This window comes from Kogia breviceps, chromosome 5 (assembly GCF_026419965.1).
Source record: "Kogia breviceps isolate mKogBre1 chromosome 5, mKogBre1 haplotype 1, whole genome shotgun sequence".
Taxonomy (NCBI): domain Eukaryota; kingdom Metazoa; phylum Chordata; class Mammalia; order Artiodactyla; family Physeteridae; genus Kogia; species Kogia breviceps.
Window position 1 is genome coordinate 66,850,600 of NC_081314.1, and position 23,397 is coordinate 66,873,996.

Below are 23,397 nucleotides of genomic sequence, written 5' to 3' on the forward strand. Positions count from 1 at the left end.
TCTTTCTCTGTCCTCTGTTGGCAGGGACCTGCACTTCTTGCATCCAGTCAGTAGAGGGAAGGAGAGGACAGAAAATAAGCTTGCCAGTTTTTGGACTATCAGGGGCCAGCATGGCTAATATTTGGATGCATTACTGTATTTATAGTTTTTCTCAAATGCCTCTCCCTCTGAACCTCTTTAGCTGCCACCTTGTGAGTCTTGACTCGCCAGATTTATCTCGTGAAGTGATTCAAGGCCAAATCTCTTAACTAACCTTGTAAAATCCTAAGAACTGAGCTACCAGAACTGAGCCACCTTTGTGGAGTCCTTAATACGTCTACTCTCCAATGTCACTCATCAGAGCCTGTGTTAGGGGGAAACACAGGCAGCTGAGTTGGTGAATCTCTGTTCTCCTTCAACTTTTCAGGAGCCGAAAGAGACTAAGGAAGGTCTTTGTGGGGGACAAGTCTCCAGACTGCCCCCGCCCCCTGCCATTGGCTACACACCCTCCTCTCTAGGACCTGGGTTGAGGCAGTTCAGACGGGGCACGGCACAGATCTTCTGGGGCCGGGGCTGCCGAGTGCCCCCAAAGATGTACTCCAGCCTCAGCCCTGGGCTCCTCTCTGGCAGTTGGAACCAAAAGGTCCTGAGGAGAGTGGCAAACATCAGGAAGAGCTCCATCCAAACCAACTGGTCCCCTAGGCACACTCGATGCCCTGGAAGCAGAAGGAAAGGTCAGAGGGTGGCAGCTGTCCCTGTGCCTGGCCCGTCACACCCACCACCCATGACCCAGTGTTGTGTCCAGTACCTGCAGAGAATGGCAGGAAGGCCTCATTGACCAGGAAGTTTCCATCCTTGTCCCGGAAGTGGCCAGGGTTGAATTGTTGGGGGGTCTCCCAACACTCAGAGTCATAGAACACAGAGGCCAGGTTGGGCAAGATGATGGTGCTCTGCAGAGAGGAGCTGGTATGGCTCAGGGAGCTCAGCTGGCCCAGCACCCAGCCCTGATGCTGGGCTGATATGAGCTCAGAGAACACTCGGTGTGCAGAGGAGAGTTGCCTGGGACCAGGTGTCCTCAAAGAGATTCAGCAGACAGGCCTTCACATCAGTGAAGTTGTTGGGCATTATGCTCTCCTGGCTAAGGGGCACCCACCTCCATTCTAAAGACTCCTGGCCGAGGCTAGAGACTCAGCTTCTGCCTCCTAGGAAGAGGGCCAGTGGCTATTGGGCATGAATGGAGGGGACCAATTTCTGCACAGGGCAATGAACGCTGGCGGGGTGTGTGTGTGTGTGTGTGTGTTTGTGTGAAAGAGAGAGAGAGAGAGGAGAAATGGAATGGCAGACAAAGTGAAAGAAAGACTGAATAACAGGGCAGAGAGAAGAAGAGACAGAAAACTTCAATTATTATGATTAGGGAGAGGAGAGAGTGACCTCTAACCCTAACCTAACCCAAGCCCTCACTCTACCTCAAAGAAGTGAATAACTGGAAAGAGAATCAGACTGAACAGATGGGAGCAGAAAGGAGCCAAAGGCTCTGTTGGTGACTTCTGTTCCTTATCACATGGGCCCTGGGCTGACCAGGAAGCCAAAGTGGAACCAGGATGGGGTTCGCTATGGACCCGGGACCTGGGAGGTGCAGCTCCAGGTGTTCTGAGGAAGGCCTCATATCCTGTGGCTCATTAACCAACACCAGAGAATTAAACTGGTCACCCCTGTGGAGACTAGAGAACTGGCCACAGGATTCTCAGTTTTGACAAAGGCATCTTGTAATTAAAAATTTAAAACTCAGCTGTTTGAAGCCTGCACACCAAAGAGAAGCCAGTGAAGAATGCAGAACTTCAGACAATGCAAATACTTTCAGAAGGCACTTTTCTTTTTCTTCTTCTTCTTTTTTTTTTTTTTTAGTTGCTCTACTGAAGCCTTAAGGGACGGGCCTGACCTTAGCCATCCAGACTGACAGGCACCCAGACCTCTTTACTCTGTGGCTTTAATCAGAGGGATTGGGAAGCACATGTTCTTGCTGCTGCCTGAGTGAGCTGTTTGTTTCCTAGTTATAGTCCTGGGAATTTCCCTCTATTTTCACTACCAGGGATGAAGTAACCACTGCATTACAATAGTTCTTAATAATCACCTTCAGATGCAGAGGCTCCTGGCAAGATGCTCTTTTCCCTCCAGAATTATTTATATCCTGTTCTGGATAATGTTCTGGACTCCTTGCAAAGTGATTAACTGATTAATTCGTGGGACAGGCTTAGACCATAGCCTACCCAGCACACAACAAGGACAACCCTCCCTCTCCTCCAAATTATAGAGCCATCTGCCTGCTGGATACCTCCTGGGGATTCTATCCCAACTTCTTCCCAGTAAATGGCAGCTTGGAGTTTACAATCAAATCAAATGTCTGAAGAGAGACAGGCTTGAAGCGCCACCTCTGTACTAGGGACCATTGCTGCTGTCACTGTCACTCGACTGATGGAATGGTTAAGAACCGTTTAGGGAAGTCTGTAACATTTAATGATCTACTGTCAAGCTTTGATTCTACTTTCAGGAGACATCTCTCGCCCAAGTTGGAAAAGCTCAGTATTGATTTCAGGCTGTTAATGGTTCCCTGGAGCTCTTATCACAGAACACCTCCTAGAATCAAATTGGCAGGAATGGGCTATTAATAAAGAAATTTCTAATCCCAAACAACATAAAACAGAGCTGAACCTTAGTTCCCTCCTTTTTAACTTGACCTAATTTGGAACAACTCTTGGACAACAAGGGCCTGGGGCCTCCTACCAGGATAACACCAAAATGAGTTGATGACATGGTCCTATCCTCACAATTAAGGAGACGTTTGTCTAACCTCTGAACTTGATGGCCAAATACTGCCAAGGACTGTTCAGTATTAGCCAATCTGGCAGACCAACAGACAATGCAAAACACTTCCTTCCAACATGCTGATTCATTTACCTTCCTAAAGAGGCATTTTTGGAGCAATATGAACAGCAGGGAGTATGGTAGAGCCAAAAACTTGGAATCAGAGGGACATGAATTCGAAACTCAGTTAAGTACCTTACTAACTGTGTGTTTGGGGCAGTTACTTGAGCTCTCTTAAGCTATCTGTTAAAAAAAAAAGAATAACAGTAGCAACAGCATCTAAAGGACAGGGTTATTATGAAGAAAAAAATGCATGGAGACAAGAATCTCAAGTCTGATCAAATTAATAAGAATTTAATAATCACATCCTGGCAGGGCCCTTGCTGTCAAGTCTGCCCTGAACCATGGTTGTAAGAGTTGAACAAAGATTCTCATGATGGAAAAAATTGGGCCCCCATACCTTCTATCCCATTGTTTTCATGGTGTACCACCTTGTACCACTGAGGCTTCCACCAGGGACAGGCTGGAGCATCAGTGCTGAGCCAAAGTCCCTTTCTGAGGAAAGTCTTACACAGCGCACCTCCATGCATAGGGCACCTAGATGAGTGACTCTGTTTCATCTTCATTAAAATGGCAACCTTGCCACCTACACACCTGTGCTACATTTCCTTTAAAATGACACCCCACTCCCAAAATGTTTCTTGATGCCTGGCATTCACTCCCCGTAAAACCATCTCCCCTTGAGGGTGGGCTGGCTCTAGTGACTCACTTCTAGCAAATAGAATATGGCAAAAGTGATGGGATACTACATCTGAGATTAGGATACAAAAAGACTATAGCTTCTGTCTTCTCACTTGCTCTCTCTAATGGAGGTCAGCTGCTATGTTTTGAGCTGCCCTATGTAGAGGCCCAATATTAAGGAACTGAGGGTGGCCTCCAGCCAACAGCCCAGGAGAAACTGAATCCTGAAGATAGCAATGCAAGTGCTCTAATAGTGGAACCTCCCCATGGAGCCTTCAGATAAGACTGCAGCCCCCGCCAACAACTTCATCATAACATCACGAGAGACCTTGAATCAGAGGCATCCAGCTAAGCTGCACCTAGATCCCTGACCCACAGACACCGAGATCTCTAGCCCACAGAAGTGTTGTTTTTGTAAGTTGCTAAGTTTGGGGGTAATTTATTACATAGCAAGAGAGACAGACAACTAATTCAATAAATATCTTTTATCTAGGATCTGCATGTCAGTCAGTCATTGTGAGGACTGAATGCTGTAGTGGACTCAAAGCCCTTAGCACACAGTAAGGCTTTGCAAAGAGCAGGAATTATTATGTTATTATCCAGTTCATGTCAGAAACATGCATAGAAACCTGTTTCAAGCTGAATCACCAGAGAGCTACAAACCTGAACTCTATTTTTTAACTCCATGCAGAAATGTATTCATGTTAAACTTTCATCATTTAAAATGGGTTGAAGATAAGAAGAAGTTACCATATGAAAGAATATTTCTGTATCTTTAAACTACTGAAGGCACCACCCAATACATTGTCCACTGGCCCTCAAAAAGGTATTATGATTGATGATCTTCATAATAACTTCTTGAAGGGTGATAAGCCAGAGTTTTCCTGATACAGGCATGCTTCCTTTTATGATGTAATAAGAGTCATACCTGGGCTTCCCTGGTGGCGCAGTGGTTGAGAATCCGCCTGCCGATGCAGGAGACACGGGTTCGTGCCCTGGTCCGGGAGGATCCCACACGCCGTGGAGCAACTAAGCCCGTGAGCCATGGCCGCTAGGCCTGCGCGTCTGGAGCCTGTGCTCCGCAACGGGAGAGGCCACAGCAGTGAGAGGCCCGCATACCGCAAAAAAAAAAAAAAAAAAAAAAGAGTCATACCTAATTGGGATTTCCTTTTTTGACTTCATCCAGGGAAGCTCAGACTCAAGTTTTATGTACATATACAGTGGCTGTTCTTGACCTAAACAGTTTGATTTAACTTTATTCCACTATCTCTCCTTATTCAGTACTTGTTCTCTTAACCTAGTTATAAAATGAAAGAAAAGAGACAGGCATTTCTACTAGAAATCAGTTCTAAGGATATGACACAAAATGCAGACCAAGCCTAAGGCACATAAATTGCAAATAGGCCAAATGTGCACCAAAAAGGGTTAAGAATTACAAAACATCCATTTGGTGGAACATTATGCAGCCATTTAGAGTGACGTGAAACAGTGGTTTTCAAAATGTGGTCCTGGGACCCAAAGCATCCACACCACCTGGTAACCTGTTAGAAAGGCAGATTCTCAGGCCTCACCCCCAAAACTCTGGGAATGGCTCCCAGCAATGTACAGTTTAGCAAGCCCTGCATGTGATTCTGGTGTACCTAGAAGTTTGGGAACCAGTAATGTAGAAGAATCAGAATGATATGTTAAGTGAAATGAAGGACTCAGAGTTATATATTCAACATAATCACAGCTATGTAAAATATATGTGGACAAAAAAGATTGGAAAGAGGTGCATTAAAATGTCTGCCGGGGTTACTTCTGAACAATACAGAAGATTTAAAAATATCCCTAATTGAGTGTACTCTTTCACAATCATAACTCTCCATCTGGAATGCCATAGATAGAGATGAATGGATGGATGGACGGATGATTGACTGAGAGTTGGCAGACAGGCAGAAGCTGTAGCAGGTGGCTGTGCTTGGCAGGCAGCCCAGAGAAGGGTGCTTTCTGCAGGCACTGGATCGGGCATGAGGTCACACCGGGGCCTCCTACCTTGGGCACAGGGTGGTCGCGCACACGGGTGGAGGTCACGCACTGGCGCACGGCACCTGCGGTCACAACGCTGCTGAGGCGCTGCTCCTCGTGGAGGACGGCGCGGGTGTTGGGCAGTCGCTCGCGGCCCTCGTAGCGGACGGCCCGGGAGGTGCCCAGCACCTCATCCAGCTCCCGCTGCACCCTCTCTGCAGGCGGCTCTGCGTGGGTTCCGGGAGGGGCTGCAGCCCGACCTCCCCACCACGCCCCACCGTCCTCATCCCCACCCAGAGACAGTCGCCGCGGTTCATCGCCCCTAGGTGGCCCTACCCCACTCAGACACCCCTGGTCTCAACAGTGGCAGTCCCTCTCTGAGGCAGAGCTTGTGAACAAGATTTTGCAGGATTTGCTCCTCCAAGGGCGACTTGAGGGAAGGGCTAGGACCCAGATTTGTGCACCCACTACGTGCCAAGTGTTCTATATACAAAGAGTCCTATGGGGTAGGAACTGTTTTCTCCACTTTACAGACAAGAAAACTGAGGCTGTGACAGGACAGGTACTTTCCTGAAGGTCACAAAACTAGTGGAACCAGGATTTGAACTTAGGTCATGGCCAGTTTGTCCCTGAGAGAACTCTAGCCACCTTTTTTTCCTTTGTGATCTTGAGTGGACATTGACACAGGGCCTGGCACTTAGTTGGTGCTGGATCATTACTGAATGGGTGAAATAATGTTGCCTCATTTCACACTGTTCCTAAGTGGTTGAATTACTTACCCAGGATCACTCAGTAAGTAGCAGGGTGGGACTAGAAGTCCCCACCCCCAGCCCCTCCATCTGATTCAAAGCCATGAACACCTCCTACACCACAGCAGTGAGAGCAGGACCCACCCCTGGGGCTGCAGACCAAAGACAGTGATGGGGACAGGTTCCTTCAGCCCAGAAGCCCACAGCAGGGGTAACAGGCATGGGGCAGTCAGCAGGGTGTAACCACGGCCCCCTTACCCTGGATGGCTCCATGCTGGACCATGTAGATGAGTGCCCAGCACAGGGTAGTGGCCGTGGTGTCAGTGCCTCCCAGAAACAGGTCGACCACCACCTGGATCAGGTTTTCTTCATTGAGTGTGGAGACAGGGTCGGCCGTGGCCTGGTGGGTGGGGGATGAGTGGTGGAGAGATCAGCTCCGAGTCTGAAGCTCTCCTCTCAGAGCCCTGGCATCTCCCCGAACTGAGGCCTGGCCTGTCCCTAAACTTGTGGGACCAGAACTCCTCTGTAGTCAGAAGGGCCTGAGTCCCAGGACTGCACTGACTTTTGAGGGGGGAACTGCCCTGACATCAGCCAGGTCCCCTGCTTCCCACCCTACCAATGTCTGCAGGAGCCAGCGCTGGCCTGGGAAAAGATAGGGAGGGAAAAACCCAAACGGCTGCTGCTTCAGCGTGCTCTGAAAAACTGAGGCCAGGATGAGGAACTGAGGCCGTGGCCTTGAAATCAGATGCAGCCGGGAAGACAGCGCCCTCCGTCCCTCCCTCCCTCCGTCTGCAGCTGTTTCACGCCCACCTTAATGATCTGGGCCAGGTAGCAGCTGATGAAGTCCTTGGGGGCCTCAGGTGTCCTGAGTTTGTGTCTGCTGATCTCCCGGCAGATATAGCCTCGCACAGCCTTCTGGTACCTAAACATCTCCTGGTGGGGGCCTGGGCGGCGACGGAAGGCCCAGAGGAACAGATCATACAGCTGTGGGGGAAGAGGCCCGCCCAGGGGCTGCTCAGGTGCTGATCCTGAGTCAGGGCAGCTCAGAATGGTGCTGGGGGCACCAAAGTGGTCTGGAACCTCTGACATGGGCATCCCAGAACCGCTCGTCATCTGGAAATTCTCCACACTCCCAAAGTAATCTAGACAGTAATGAAAGCAGTAGTAGCAGAGACTGGACCCAGGGCTCAGCTAGGATGTCGCAGGCCCAGACAGCTGTATTTAAGGGGGTTTAACCTGTCTCTTACTCCCTGCCCACACTTCCATGCTCAACCACAATAAAGGAACTTTGATGCAGTGAATCGTCACTTTGCTGAGCAGAGGCTGCCTGAGGAACCCAGAATCAGGCCCCGTGGCCTTCCTCCTGCCTACCTGACACCCTCCCTGCTATGCCCTGGCTGAGGCCACTGCCTGCCCTGGGCCCCCAGCTGTCCAATGGCCGACACACCTGCCTCCCCGAGGGCCAGCTTACCTTGCGCCAAATGGTGTTGACAGAGGCCAGGCCAAAGTCGATGGCTTGAATCAGTTCCTGGAGGAAGGGATCCTCCAAGAGGAAGCAGCGACCAAACACGAGGGCCCCAATGACTCTGGCCGTGGACGTGACAATGTGTACCCGAGGGTCGAAGGGTCTACCTGAGAGCAGAGGGGCAGGGCTCAGGGTAAGGAGGCAAAAAGAGCACTGCCCTGAGTGTTCATCCAGTCTGTATATGGTTACTCATTGCATCACTCATTCATTCCCGGTCTTCAGTCATTCACTCAGCAAATGCTTACGGAGCAACTTCTGTGAGCCAGGCTTGGTGACAGGCTCTGGGTTTGCAGGGGGAGGTGTGAGAGACAGTTAAACACACTAGAACGTGGGGCAGGTATGTCCCAGCTGGGAACAAAGGATGCATGGACCAGCTGTGCCTGGGATTTGGGGAGGGCTTCTTAGGCAGGTGACGTCAGCCAGGTCTGAAAGGAGCAGTGATTTCTCACAGGGAGGGGAGGGGAGTGGATTAGGACATTCCAGAGGGAGAACAGCATGTGCAAAGGGTCTGTGGTGTAAAAGGCTCGAGATGTTGAGGGAGGACATTTCCCCACCTGTAGAGAAGGGCTTCAGGCGTCTCAATGGACTGGACATTCTTGGGCCTCTGTCTGCCCACTTGCCCACCTTACAGAAACTCCTGATTTATTGATGTAGCACAAATCCCCTACTGGACCCACAAAGGGTCCACCCCTTTACACACACACACACACAAACACAAACACACACACCGAGGGCTCAGCCTCCTTGCAGGAGTGTGCGTGTTTGTTGTGGAGGGATTAGGGTGGGCCTGCCCCAGCCCGCTCCTTACCCTGTTCCTGGTGGAAGGCCTCTGCCAGCTCTGCCGCCTCTCCCTGCAACTGCAGCTCCAGTGCCAGCTTGCCTCGGCCTAGCTCCTGAAGCGTTACCAGGCAGAAGCGTCTCTGCTGCCTCCACGTGTGCCCGTTGCTGCAGATGACCCCTGGGTCCGGGTTGGGGGACAGTCAGCAGCCCATCCCAGCCTCCCAGGCCAGGGCCACCTGGCTCTCACTCAGGCAGGGAGAGCAGACCCCTGGGCAGCCTTCCCAATCAGCTCGGGGCTGGTGCTCTGACCGAGGGGCATTTGGCGGTCATATGGTCTGTGAGCCTGGTGCCATCAAGGTGGGCTCAGCTATGCCCTCCTCCCAAGCGGCCAATCTGATTTTGCCATTCAGAGTCCCCACAAGAAATGGAGGAGGAGATAAAGGAGGGAAGGGAGAACGGAGCCTGGAGGGAAGGAAGTGGGAGGAAGGGCATTTGCTGAGCCAGGCACTGTCCTGGGCACTCTTGGCTGTAGGGCTCACTTAATCTCCCCCACATCCCGGGGAGGCGGGAGCAGTCACTATCCCCATCTGACAGATGAGCACACTGAGGGACGGAGAGTGAGGCTGCCTCGTCCGGTCACAGAGCTGGCAGGGGCACAGCTGAGACTTGACCCAGGTCTTTCTCTCTCTTTTTTTTTTTTTTTTTTTTTTTTTTGCAGTATGCAGACCCCTCACTGCTGTGGCCTCTCCTGTTGCGGAGCACAGGCTCCAGACGCGCAGGCTCAGCGGCCATGGCTCACGGGCCCAGCCGCTCCCGCGGCATGTGGGATCTTCCCGGACGGGGGCATGAACCCGTGTCCCCTGCATCAGCAGGCAGACTCTCAACCACTGCGCCACCAGGGAAGCCCGACCCAGGTCTTTTTGACCCCCCAGAGCTGGTTCCTTCCCATGCTCCCCTCTCCCCTCGCACAGCGGTGTTTGAGGAGACCGGAGTCCTCCGGGCAGACTCCTCCCTGTTAACAGTTGTGGGTCACCCCAGGGGACTCCTGAGTGCAGTCACCATCCAGCCACCCCGTTCCCAGAAGAGAGGGCAGCCTTGCCTCTTTCTCCAAACAGGTCCCGGAAGAGCTGGGTGAGGGGCCGGCCTGAGAGCTGCTCCGAGTTGGAGACCAGGGCTTCCTTCACCACCCGGAAGCCGCTCAGCACCACCACGGGCGTCGGGCCCACCCACATGGTGAACACGTTGCCGTGAGCCTGGGCCAGCTGCAGAGAGACAGGGTCCCAGGGTCTCTAGAATCTTCAACCAGAATTTTATAAAATACTTAGTCGGGCTTCCCTGGTGGCGCAGTGGTTGAGAGTCCGTCTGCCGATGCAGGGGACACTGGTTCGTGCCCCGGTCTGGGAAGATCCCACATGCCGCGGCGTGGCTGGGCCCGTGAGCCATGGCCGCTGAGCCTGCGCGTCCGGAGCCTGTGCTCCGCAACGGGAGAGGCCACAACTGTGAGAGGCCCGCGTACCACAAAATAAATAAATAAATAAATAAAATACTTAGTCAACATTGATGAGAGCTGAGCATTGTCATTGGGAAGGGAATTGTCTCCAGCCCTCCAATTCTTAGCAATAATTCAGCTCCGGCCCGGATTCCAAATCCCCCACTCAGGGCAACAAAACCCTCCCACTGGTGGGCTCCACCCATCCTAGAAGGGGGCTTGGTGTAGCAATGCTACTTGAGTGTGCCCTCAGGGATCCCATTCTCCCCAGTTCCCATCCCACGTGGCTTTTCAGAAAATTCCTTCCAACCATAAACAATGCTCTCCTGGAGCAGAGTCCTGTTAAAGAGTTTTCTCCACCTCATTACATTGGCAGTGGAGCTCTGCAGTAGAATCCTCTTAGGTGACCTCTGTGCAAAGTTTTTTTTTTTTTTTTCTTTTAAATATTTATTTATTTATTTATTTATTTATTTATTCGGTTGCTCCAGTCTCAGTTGTGGCATATGAAATCTTAGTTGTGGCATGTGGGATCTAGTTCCCTGACCAGGGATCGAACCCACGCCCCCTGCATTGGGAGCGTGGAGCCTTAGTCACTGAACCGCCAGGGACGTCCCTGTGCAAAGTTTTTACATTCAATGTTTGCAATCCCCCAACAACCCTGCATTTGACAGATGAGGAAACTGAGGCTCGAGGTCATAGAGCAAGTGAGTGGCAGGTGCAGGATCCACCCCCCCACGCGTGTCTGAGCCCAGTTCCTTGCTTCTAGTGTCCCTGGGCTGAGAGAGAGGGTCCGTGTGCCCACCCCTCCGGAGGGCCTCCAACTCAGGACGGATTCCCTACCTGGAGAAGTGTCTCTGGGTGCAGCTGAAAGCTTAGTTGCCATAGGTTTCCAAGGATGCGGAAGGGGAAAGGACCAGGAGGAAGGTGGCTCCTTTCCCAGTAGATGGTGCCAAGTTTCAGGAGCAGGAAGGAGAAAGCCAGCCTGCTGAGCAGGGAGAACATCTCGGGCCTGCACATCCCTCACCCCTTTGCCTCCAGCCCTGGGATGCCAGTGCGCTCCCGCCTTCTCTTTAGCTCTGTTCGTCCACCCTCCCCTCCAGCGCCATCTGACCACCACTGTTATCCCAGCACAATCAGGCAGTGTCATGTTGGGAGGCAATCCCAGGAGTCTTCTCACAATGGAGTAAATCCACTTGGTCACGCCAGTCACACCCAGGCCCGGCTACTCAGCAGGGCCACAGGGCCCTGGCCTGGGACAGGTTGGGACAGCTTCATTCCCAGAGCAGCCTCACCTCTGGCCCATGGAGCTCAACCCCAGTCAAGGTCCTCTCGGCCTCTTCCTGCGAGTCTCAGCTGACCGCCTGGGTCAGCTCGGCGAGGGATGGGGCAGCCACTGGCAGAGGTGGTGTCTCTCCTTGGGATATGGTATTCTGGCTCAGCATGACGCAGACTGGGCTCATCTTTCCTGCTCCCCTCTGCCCACGTGCTAAACCGTCTCTCTGGAGACCTCACCAGCCTCCCAGTCACCCCCATCCCCGCTCCAGCGTCTGGTCAGCTTGAACTCTTCACCTGCCCGGGATCCTCGTGTTTGTCAGTTGTCACATTCTGTAGCCTTTGCTTTTATCTCAGCTGTCCTGGAGCCAGATTGCTGAGTCGAAATCCTAGCTCTCCCCTTACTAGGTGATGACCTTGGGCAAGTTATTCAGCCTCCCCCTGCCTTGGTTTTCTCATTTGTACAATGGTGATGGTAATTTTAGGCACTGCCTCAGAAAGTTGTTGTATCAGGTGTGGCGGAAGATAAATGGTACACTCAAGTTGAGTACATTGAAGATAGTTTAAGAGAGATTTACAAAGGTGTGTGGGCAGGAGTTAGTGGCACCACAAGGCACCGTGCAGTGCTCCAGGGTAGTCACACGGGGGAGCCCTGCCCACTCAAGGCTGGGAGAGGAGAGGGGCATAGATAAACAGTGTGGAGTTTCAGTTCAGAAAGATGGAAAAGCTCTGGAGATGGATGAGGGTGATGGCTACACAACAATGTGAACGCACTTAATGCCATTCAACTGTACACTTAAAAAAGATGAAAATGTGGGAAATTCCCTGGCGGTCCAGTGGTTAGGACTCCTTGCTTGCATTGCAGGGACCCCAGGTTGGATCCCCGGTCAGGGAACTAAGATCCTGCAAGCTGCACCGTTTGGCCCCCTGCCCCCCCCCAAAAGATTAAAATGGTAAGCTTTATATTGTGTATATTTTACCACAATTTTTTCAAAAAGCCAAGGGACAGAGACATCAGCAGAGGAGCCGGGAGCCCCTAGTTTGGTGGAGACCCACCAGAGACTCTTGGTGAATCATTGACATGAGCTCTGGCCTTCACTAGTGAGATGCAGCTGGTTTATGGCAATCCTGCAGAAAATAAATACCTCCTCCTCACTCTGCTCTACCCTCTGATGTCTGCAATGTAATGTGCCTCCTATTGGTCAAATCCAATTAGAAGCTGGAGGGCAAGAAATCCCATAGAAAATGTAAAATGGTGCAGCTTCTTTGGAAACAATCTAGCAGTTCCTCGCATGGTTAATCATAGAATTAGCACATGATCCAGTGGTTCCACTCCTAGGTATATACTCAAGAGAAATGAAAACATATGTTCACACCAAAATGTGTACACAAGTGTTCACAGCAGCATCATTCATAACGGCCAAAAATGATGAATGGTCCATCAACTGATGAATAGTTCTCAGACTTCACTCTGCATGTGGAAACCCTGTACTAATCTCTCCATCCACACAGTCAGTCCTTCCCTATCTCTATGCCTTTGCTCATGTAGTTCCCTCTGCCTGGAGGCCCTTCCCCCATGTCTCCTCCTCTAGCAGTTCCATCTATCTTCAAGGTCTCTCTCACCTGGATGTGATGACAAGGATGCTCCCCTCACAGGGCTGTTAGGAGGATGAGCTGAGACAACATGAGATGAAAGTGCTTGTGGATAATGTACATGCTGGTACAAGTACTGTTACTGCTGCAATTTCCACAAAACTGCTGGCTTCCGCTTTTTATAAGTTGTCTTCCTCTCTCCAACACGTCATGTTCCTTCTTCCTCAAATTGTTGCTTAAGAGCCTACACTTCTCGAAATGCTTCTCTAGCCAACCTCACCGGTCTCTATCCACTACCTCCAAACACCCCAACCCTCTCCCACAGTGGTCCTTGCCTTGTTCTTGCCTTGGCTCTGTTAACTACGTGGGTGTCCACTCCATCTCTTCCACAATATGACAAGGTCCTAAGGGCAGGTGTCATGTCTACCTTTCTATGGGTTTCTCCAACAGTGTCACCTGATTGCTCAGAGTCCCAAGGTGCCATTAGGTAATGTGGACTTACTAACAGAAGGACCTGGTGGCCCCCCAGGCCAGTCCCATGGCTTACTTTCCTCTGTGTGAGCGCACCAGTGTCCACTGCATGAGAGCTCCTCCATGGTGGTCCTTCCACACACGTCTAGACTTCTGCTTTACCTCCTTCTCTCCCCGACTGCAGTGTGGGGACCTTGGAATATCTCACATGTAACCTAGTACGCCGTTGCAGCCTTTGAGTTAACTCAGATGGTTTTGGTGGTTTGGGCACTTGAAGATGGTGTTCTGGGGATGGCTGGGGTGGGTGGTGCTGGCAGGCATGAGGGTTTTAGTAGAGGCTTTTGCACAGATGCAGGGAATTGGGCAGCGGCTGTGACGGTGACTCTGGTTTGGGAGATTGTCGTAGGATAGAAAGATGGGTCGGTCATCTGTCTTGTGACCCACTGACCACATTTCATTCGGGTCCAGCTACATTCTGGGTGTCTCGGCTAGGTAGGAATGCTTCTCAGAGCCTCCTCAAAATCAGATATAGCATTTGAAGCCTTTTCTTTAAGACATAGAAATTTATTCCCCTAATGGGAGACTTGCCTGGTCAACATTCCTAAGTGTGTTAAACTTTGACAAGCTTCCTCCCCTCCCTCTGGCTCCTGAGGATGGAATGTGGCTCCTGGAAGAGAGACACACACAGCACACAGGGCCACAGCAATCAGATTCCAGGGATGGCACGTCCGGGACCTGGAACGGAGGCCCCAGGGCACTAACCCCCTCCTCATTGCTTGGCCAAGGCCCTCAGTGTTACACTGTGAGGTATGGGCTCCCCAACAAGATGGTGGAGGTAGGCCACATGGTCCCCATGCAGAGTGTCTGATCCTGTGGTAGCCCACCCTCAAGTCGTACCTTCAGAGATGGTCCCCTTATGACTCCAGCCACCATCACCACCCAGGCCATGGGGCCCCCCGTTTCCTTTTTAGAATTCTAAGCCAAGGGCAGACAAAGCTCAGACCTCTGTCTCTTATTCCTCTAGGAACAACTCAAATCAACTAAAGATGTCTTGGCTGAGCACCTGCCCTGTGTGAGGTATTTGCCCATCAAAGTCCTAAACCAGTGCTTTCTATGACACTGTGATGGATGTTACTATAAGCAGGTGAGGTAGGGGATCCCCGGAGAAAGAAAACCAAGCAAGCCTGGCTTTCTGGACATAAAAGAAGCCATTTTTGGCCTAAGCCATTTTGTGATCTAAGCCTGGCCACAATGCTGGCCCTTGATCGTTAAAAACTAACCATCTTAAGGGAACAAAAGAATGCAGAAACAAACAACTGTTATCAGGCAAGAGAAGTAAAAATAGCAAAGGTAATATCGGTTGTCAAGACTCCCAGTTCTGTTACCACAGTAAACATTAGCCTGAAGGGCTCAACCACCAGATCAACTGGAACCTAAGGGATGATGATGTGGACATTTTCTGACCCTCGTGACTTCAATCAGCTAAAGCTTGGACTCTGTAGACCACCCAGGCCCCTTTATGAATACACATCTACACTTAGCTTAAAACACCCCCAGTTTTGCTGTTTGGGGAGAAGCTGCTTTGGGAAAGATCCCAGTGTTCTCCTTACCTGCTGCGAGTAATAAATCCTTCTCTCCTGCTCTTTGTCTTGGGTGCATCTTTTGGCTTGACACCCACCAGGAGGCAAACCCAGTTTTGGGGTAACATTATTGCTTCTGTTTTACAGATGAAGAAAGCAAGGGTGAACTGATTTGCTCAAGAAAGTGGTAAGGCTACAATTCTAACCCAGGTCTTCTGTCTCCAAGTTTTCAGTTTTCTCTTTCCACAGCTGCCTCTCAGCTGGGACAAGCCAGCACACTCAAAAGGGGGTTTACTAAAGGCCAAGAGAAAATCAAAAGTGAGAAACCCTGAGCCAGTCATGCTTCCAGAGATTCTGATGCAGCTGTAGAGGCCTCCTTCACAGGGCCTAGGCTGGTCCCAGGTCTGGCTTTGCATCCTGTCTGATGCTGCACCCAGGAGCCCCTTCTTCAGGACTGAGATGCCTTTTCCACTCCACCTTTCTCTCCTCTCCCCCATCCAGGGGGACCCCCTTCTGTGGCCCCTGGAGAAACAGTGGCTATGGACAGCATATCACAGCCTCAACCAACGGTCCTGAGCCCCAGGCAGGAGGTATTCTCGAAAATAGACTGCTCCCTGCAATGTGATGGATTCCAGATAAAAGGCTGCTTCCTCCCATCTCTAGATCTACCCAAACCTGAGCCTAATCCGTGCTCACTTCCACTCCACACCCACTCCAGCAAGGTTTGGGCTATCTGTAGCCCCACCTCTACCTCTCCCTCCACTCTGAAGGGGAGGAGACAAAAATAAGGAGGTACGGAGACCACTAGAGATAAAAGAAATGAGAAGAGGTGAGGGAGGAGAGGTCCCTAAATTTATCTCCGTACACATGAACAAAGAGAGGGACTTGTACTTCTTACATTTGTGTTGAATTTGCACAATGTGCCTTATGCCTCCTGGGAGTGAGTGGGAAAAAATACAGGTGGCCTCCGGACAGTTAGATGAAGTCCCCAAAGAACTGGAGCTATTTCTGGGGAAGATTGGGAGACCCACAGATCCCTAACTGAAGGAGGGTCAGACTCAGAGACCATACCCAGGCAACCGGGGCAATGGCCGGCCCTAAAGGACATGTCATGCTTTGCACATTATAACATTAATTGTGCCTCTTTCATTCTCCAAAGTATCCCAGTTTGACCACTCCCCATGAACATCCTACAGCCTCCGACTCCGAAAGTCTCCAGGCTTTGCAGGCAGGGAAATGATGATGTGAGGTCTCACTGTAATGACATCTCGGCATTGAGAATTATGCTGAGTGTTCCAGTTCCCACAGGGAGTGGCTTTCTTTCAACCTCAACTTGAGAGGGGGAGTGGGGTCACAAAAGACACTCCCACACGCCACTGCTGTGCCCCAGGATTAGGATCCCAGGGCTCAGGAGGAGGCTTGGTGTCTGAAGAGCTCGGCAGAGGGCAGCCAACACCCTCCCCATGCACAAGGGCACACCCACACCCAACACCTTCTGCCTTCATGGAGCTCGGGACGTAGTTGAATTATTCATCAAACCAGAATGATGTTTTCATTATACTCAGCCTATTCCTCTTATGCAAACAAGATTTATGGAAGTTTTTTTGTTAAAAATATTAAATATATTTTAAACAGTCAAAAGGAAAGCCCCAAAATCTTTTGGAGGACACTGGAAATAGACGGAGACAAATGTACTTACAGTGCCTGAGCTTAAGAATAAGAGTGGAGACACCATGTGTTCCAGAATCCCCATTGAGAAGCAGAGAATTTTCCCAGTAGCAAATTCTGAAAGGGATTTACTGTGTGGACTATTATCTAGTAGACAAAGTTGTTAACAGAGATTTTCTGGAAGATGAGCAGCAGCTTTCCTCATGGGTCCATTTCTGAGAGTGACTCTAGTACTGACCAAGGACAAAGAATTGAAACCAGAGGAGTGACAGTCTCTCTAAGTACAAAATGGCTTGCCTAGTGTGGTGTGATTTACAGGAAGAATCCGATCATACCTAGGAATGGGTAGTATCAGGTCTCTTAGTCAAACATTGTTTTGCTTATCTAACTATGAATGCCAGTGGTTGTAACACGTGGTGGGTAGCCAGGACAGAGCACCTACAATCTTGACCAGCTGCCAGGCTCCCAAAGGAAATATCCACCAAGGATGCTCTAGGCAAAAACCCTTCCACTGATTGCTTCAAGGCTTTGCCCTCTGTGAGGCAGCTTGGCGGGTTAGTCTGGACAGTCTGGTGCAGAGGACTCCTGTGGCTGGTCTCAGGGAGGCCCAAGGCCCAGAGGCCTTTTTGGCCTTTTAGCACCAGCCCCAGGCTCACATCCTTATATTAGACCTTCAGACCTTTCCACACTCAAAGTGAGAACGCATGACCCCAAGGTAAAGAACACCGCCAACAGGAGGAAAGAGTGTCTGTACAACCCAGGCCAGAACCGGCCCAGGCACCTCCCCAGTCATGAGAGAGCCTGGCTGCTCTCAGCATGCTGGCTGCATGAAACAAGAGCAGAGAATCACGGAGGAGGAAGGAGGGAGAGAAAAAGAGACAGCTACAGAGAGCACATTGTTTCAGTCTCTCTTCTTTTTCAGCCGTGAGCTCCACGTGTCTGTTTTTGGTCTCCAGTGGCCAGCAGAGTGCCCAGCACTTAATGGATGATGCTCCATAAATATTTTTTGGGGAAAGGAAAAAATCCAGAGGAAGCTAGAGTCTGGGTATTGGGAAGCTGGCAGGGAAGAGATAGTTGGGTCAATAACATGGGAAGGAGAAGTGCGAGCTTGGAGGGAAGGTCTCTTTCATAGGCCCATGAGGATGAGGTAGGGGAGGACCCCAAGTGGGCCTGTTGACACATTTTCTGTCATCAGTGGACAGAATGGCCCCAGGACCACAGCCCACTAAATTCTTTGTCAAGGACATAAAAGGTTGGTCAGGACAGTGTCCCTCAGCCCCTAGAACTGTTCTGGGCAAGGTGAGTGTCTTGGCCCCAGCAGCTGTGTGCCCACAGTCCTCCCTGGCTGGCACTGGGCCAGTCCTGGGTGGGTGATGGGGCTCCTCTTTAGGAAGGCGGCTGTGCCATAGCTGTGGGAGACCAATTCCAAGCTCTGACAGTTCTCACTTAGGCAGCAGCTGGCTTAGTCTTCCTATGCTGAGTCCACCAGAGGGGGTGTGTGGGAGTTTGCTGGAGCCCAAGCCAGAGACAGCAGCAGGATAGGGAGAAGATCCCAGGAAAAGAGGTGACCCCCTGCATCCAAATACACACCATCTCCCTCGTGGGAGCTAGGAGGGATGGACACAGTTCTGGAGCTATGCTTCAAATGAGGTTACCAGGACCCAGGTTTTTCAGGACATATTTGTTGATCCACATTAATCAGAACTGGAGTTGGAAGAAATCTTAGAGACCATCTGGTCCAGCACATGCATTTATTCCTGAAGCAACTGAGGCTGAGATCATGAGATGCAAGAGAACCACAAGAAGTCTAGAATCAAACTGGGTTTGATTTCTATGTAATTTACCATGTACTAGATGTGTGACCTGAGAGAACTTAATCTTCATGGACCTGTTTCTTCATCAGCAAAATGTGTTTAATAACATCTACCTTGTACAATAATTGAGAAAATTAAATAAGGTCATATTGCTGGCGCCTCTACAGTGCTTGGCACACAGGTGCTCAGATAATATGAGTACTCTCTTTCCTTGTTGAAGGTGACAACACTGATAGGTTATAAAGCTTATTAGGTTTAAAACCTTAATTAAAATACAATAAATCAATACCTATTATGAAATAGACATGAGGATTTTATGAGACTAGTATTTTGTTTCTATACCTGTAAACGGGCTCCAATGGGTCACTAATTCCCTGCAGCAGAGGTGGCTAGATGTTCACCAAAGCTGTTTTGTCTTCAAAGCAGTTTTCGCCTCCTGGGCACACTGCTAGACATTGCCCAGCCTCCCTTGCAGCTAGGTACAGCTACAGAAGTGAGCTCTAGCCAGTGGAATTTGAGTGGAAGTAATATATACTATCTTTAGGTCTGGCCCACAAAAACTTCCTGTTCAACATTGCATGCTCTTTCTTCCCTGGTTTACTAGCCCACACAGAGGATCTGGCTGAGGACTTCAAGCCTAGAGGTTAGCAGAATGACCAGAAGGAGAAAGCCTGGGTTCACGAGTGACTCTCACCCACCCCCCATCCCAGCACCACACTGCTCTGTGACAGGGGTGGGGTCATTGTGAAAAGCTGCTGAAAGTTTGGCTTGTTACAGCAGTTAGCACACTCTGACTATCTACTTGGACTCAGGGAATTATAAGCTGTGAGAGGACAGAATGGTAATGTGGAAATTGCCTTTAAAAATCAAATTTAGGGACTTCCCTGGTGGCGCAGTGATTAAGAGTCTGCCTGCCATTGCAGGGGACACGGATTCAAGCCCTGGTCCGGGAAGATCTCACATGCCATGGAGCAACTAAGCCCATGCACAACAACTACTGAAGCCCATGCGCCTAGAGCCCACGACACAACTACTGAGCCCGTGTGCCACAACTACTGAAGCCCGCGCACCTAGAGCCCATGCTCTGCAACGAGAGAAGCCACCGCGATGAGAAGCCTCCACACCGCAACGAAGAGTAGCCCCACTCGACACAACTAGAGAAAGCCCACGTGCAGCAAGGAAGACCCAACGCAGCCAAAAATAAATAAATAAATATTTTAAAAATAAAATTTAAAGACAACATGGAAAAATGAAAACTGAAACAACCTAAATATCCATCAAAATTGGCTTGTTTAGAGACTTTCCTGGTGGCGCAGTGGATAAGATTCCATGTTCCCAATGCAGGGGGCCCAGGTTCGATCCCTGGTCAGGGAACTAGATCCTACATGCATGCCGCAACTAAGAGTTTGCATGCCACAACTAAGGAGACTGCATGCTGCAACTAAGGAGCCCATGAGCCTCAACTAAGGAGTCTGCCTACCACAACTAAAACCCAGTGCAACCAAATAAAAAAAAATTGGATTGTTCATATAAAAAGCACATCAAAGTCATCTTCTCAGTGAGACTGGACAGCTTCTCTATAATTTTACCCTCTGGTGCCCTGCCCTGCTTTATTTATTTTTATTCCTGGTCCTTATCATTATCTAATATTCCATATATCTTACTGACTGCCTGTTCTCCCAACAGGATGTAAACTCCATGAGGGCAAGGATGTTCTCTGTTTTATTCACTACTATACCGTCAGTTCTTAGAACAGTGTCTGCCTTATACTAGATGTTCAATAAATACTTTTTGAATGAAACAAAAAAGTGAATCTCTACAAGAAAATGCTATAAAACTATTAAAATCATGTTTCTGAAGAATATTTGACATGAGAAAATGTTCATAATATATTAGCTGAGATCATACAAGTTGTATATGTAAGTTATCCTAATTTTACTTTTAATGACTTTTAGTTTATTTGGGCCGTGCCGTGAGGCTTGTGGGATCTTAGTTCCTCGGCCAGGGACTGAACCTGGGGCCATGGCAGTGAAAGTGCCAAGTCCTAACTACTGGACCACCAGGGAAGTCCCTGAATTATATTTTAAATGAATAATGCTGTTATGTGTTTTAAAAAAATGCCTGGAAAAATGTGGATCAAATGATTAACAGTGGTCGCCTTTTTTGTAGGGAGTGATTAAGATGTATTTCTATTCTCTACATTTTTTATGTTTAAGTGCTATTTGGATTTCTAACAAAAATGCATACATAGTATTTTTGACAATTTTTTTAAAAGAAAAAAAACACATGTTTAGAAAAAGCTATAAAGAATACAACCAGGCATGAAGAACCTAGGGGCAAGACAGGAATAAAGACGCAGACCTACTAGAGAATGGACTTGAGGACATGGGGAGGGGGAAGGGTAAGCTGGGACAAAGTGACAGAGTGGCATGGACATATATACTCTACCAAACGTAGGGTGGATAGCTAGCGGGAAGCTGCCGCATAGCACAGGGAGATCAGCTCCGTGCTTTATGACCACCTAGAGGGGTGGGATAGGGAGGGTGGGAGGGAGGGAGACACAAGAGGGAAGAGATATGGGGATATATGTATACGTATAGCTGATTCACTTTGTTGTAAAGCAGAAACTAACACCATTGTAAAGCAATTATACTCCAATAAAAACGTTAAAAATAAAAGAAAGAAAGAAAGAATACAACCAGGGACTTCCTTGGTGGTCCAATGGTTGAGACTCCGTGCTTCCACCACAGGGGGTGAGGGTTCGATCCCTGGTCAGGGAACTAGGAACCCACATGCTGCGTGGTGCAGCCAAAAACAAACAAAAAACCTGTTAAAAGAAAGAAAAGAATAGAACAAGATAACACTGGCTAGTTTTGGGTGATGGATGCCTCAGTAGCGTTGTGAAACTACCCCAAAATGTAATGGCTTAAAAAAATTTTATTTTGCTCAGGAATTTGGGGACAGCTCTGGCTGGCCAGTTCATCTCTGATTTACGTGGCAGCAGCTGGGGTGTCTGGGGCTGGAGGTTTCACTTCCAAAATGGCTTCTTCACTCACATGTCTGACGTCTCGGTACTCCCTGGCCTCACTCCATCTCCATACACTCTCATCCTCCAGGAACCCTCCATGTGCTTTGTAAATCTCACGGTATGCTGGTCTCCAGAAAGCTGCACTGCTGACATGGTGGTTGGCTTCCTAGAGGCAGGAAGTGTGAGCTGCTAGGCCACAAAAGGGCTTTGTGCAGAGCTGGCTCAGCACCACCATATTCTGGTGACGCATAGGACCTGGAAGTGGCTAAATTTATTGGGAAGGGGCAGGAGAGCTGAAATAACTCAAGGCTGCTAGCCTGAAAGACTTAAAGAAGTCAGAGGGGCTATTAATTAAGACGGGGAGCACTGATTTGCAAGAAGCTGTTTGAGGAGCCTGGGAGATGTGCCCAGCAGGCAGCGGAGATTGGTACTAAAGAGAGAGGTCAAGCCCACAGTTGAAGGCTTGTGTTGGTGGGAGTGAAATAATCCAGGCAAGGAGAGCAAAGGGAGAGGGCAAAAGGCAGGGCGATGCCTCCTTTTAAGGGGACAAAGCAGGTTACAGGGGTGGGAGGAGACCCAAGAGATGAAAGAACAAAACTGAAGGAGGGGGCTTCCCTGGTGGCGCAGTGGTTGAGAGTCCGCCTGCCAATGCAGGGGACACGGGTTCGTGCCCCGGTCCGGGAAGATCCCACATGCCGCAGAGCGGCTGGGTCCGTGAGCCATGGCCGCTGAGCCTGCACGTCCGGAGCCTGTGCTCCGCAACGGGAGAGGCCACAGCAGTGAGAGGCCTGCATACCACACACAAAAAAAACAAAAACTGAAGGAGGGGAAGTTAGTGTCACGTGCAGCAGTGATCTTGACTAGGACAGCCACGTTACTCTTCTTTTTAAAATTTTATTGGAGTATAATTGCTTTAGACTGTTGTGTTAATTTCTTGCTGTACAGCAAAGTGAATCAGTCACACGTGTGCTTATATCCACTCTTTTTTTAGATTTCCTTCCCACTTAGGTCACCACAGAGCACTGAGTAGAGTTCCCTGTGCTATACAGCAGGTTCTCATTTGTTATCTATTTTATACATAGTAGTGTATATATATCAGTACCAATCTCCCAAGTAATCCCACTCCCTCCTTCCCCCCTTGGTATCCGTAAGTTTGTTCTCTACATCTGTGTCTCTATTTCTGCTTTGCAAATAAGTACACCTGTACCATCTTTCTAGATTCCACATATAAGCAGTGTTATATGATATTTTTATTACCCTTCTTGGAGGGTAAATCCAGTGTATCCAAAAAAGTGGTTGCTTACGTTGGTGCCGTCCAACAGAACTTTCCACAATGATGGGAATGTTCTATGTCTGCGCTGTCCAGTACAGTAGCCACAGGCCACATGTAGCTACAAGAGCACTTGAAATGTAACAACTGAGGAACTGAATTTTTTAAAAAATTTTATTTTATTTATTTATTTTTGGCTGCGTTGGGTCTTCATTACTACACGCAGTCTAGTTGCGGCAAGCATGGGCTACTCTTCGTTGTGGTGAGCGGGCTTCTCATTGCGGTGGCTTCTCTTGTTGCAGAGCACGGGCTCTAGGCGCGTGGGCTTCAGTAGTTGTGGCTTGCAGGCTCTAGAGCGCAGGCTCAGTAGTTGTGGCACATGGGCTTAGCTGCTCCGTGGCATGTGGGATCTTCCGGGACCAGGGCTCGAACCCGTGTCCCCTGCATTGGCAGGCGCATTCTTAACCATTGCGCCACCAGGGAAGCCCTGAATTTTTAACTTAACAGCCAAACCCCTGAATTTTCAATATACCAGTTTACAAAAAGGGCTGGGTTTAAGGTATGATTTC

At 49.6% G+C, this 23,397-nt stretch overlaps 1 protein-coding gene across 1 annotated transcript; it reads right to left on the reverse strand.

Moving 5' to 3' along the window:
- Positions 1-477: 477 nt before the first annotated feature.
- On the reverse strand, positions 478-11,592 carry LOC131756822 (cytochrome P450 2J2-like). Its single transcript, XM_059063917.1, has 9 exons — positions 11,491-11,592; positions 9,743-9,905; positions 8,672-8,821; positions 7,810-7,970; positions 7,149-7,529; positions 6,597-6,738; positions 5,617-5,804; positions 788-929; positions 478-695 (listed from the first exon to the last, which is right to left on the reverse strand). The coding sequence occupies exons 1-9, from the start codon at positions 11,590-11,592 to the stop codon at positions 478-480; spliced, it is 1,647 nt and encodes a 548-aa protein (XP_058919900.1).
- Positions 11,593-23,397: the final 11,805 nt, after the last annotated feature.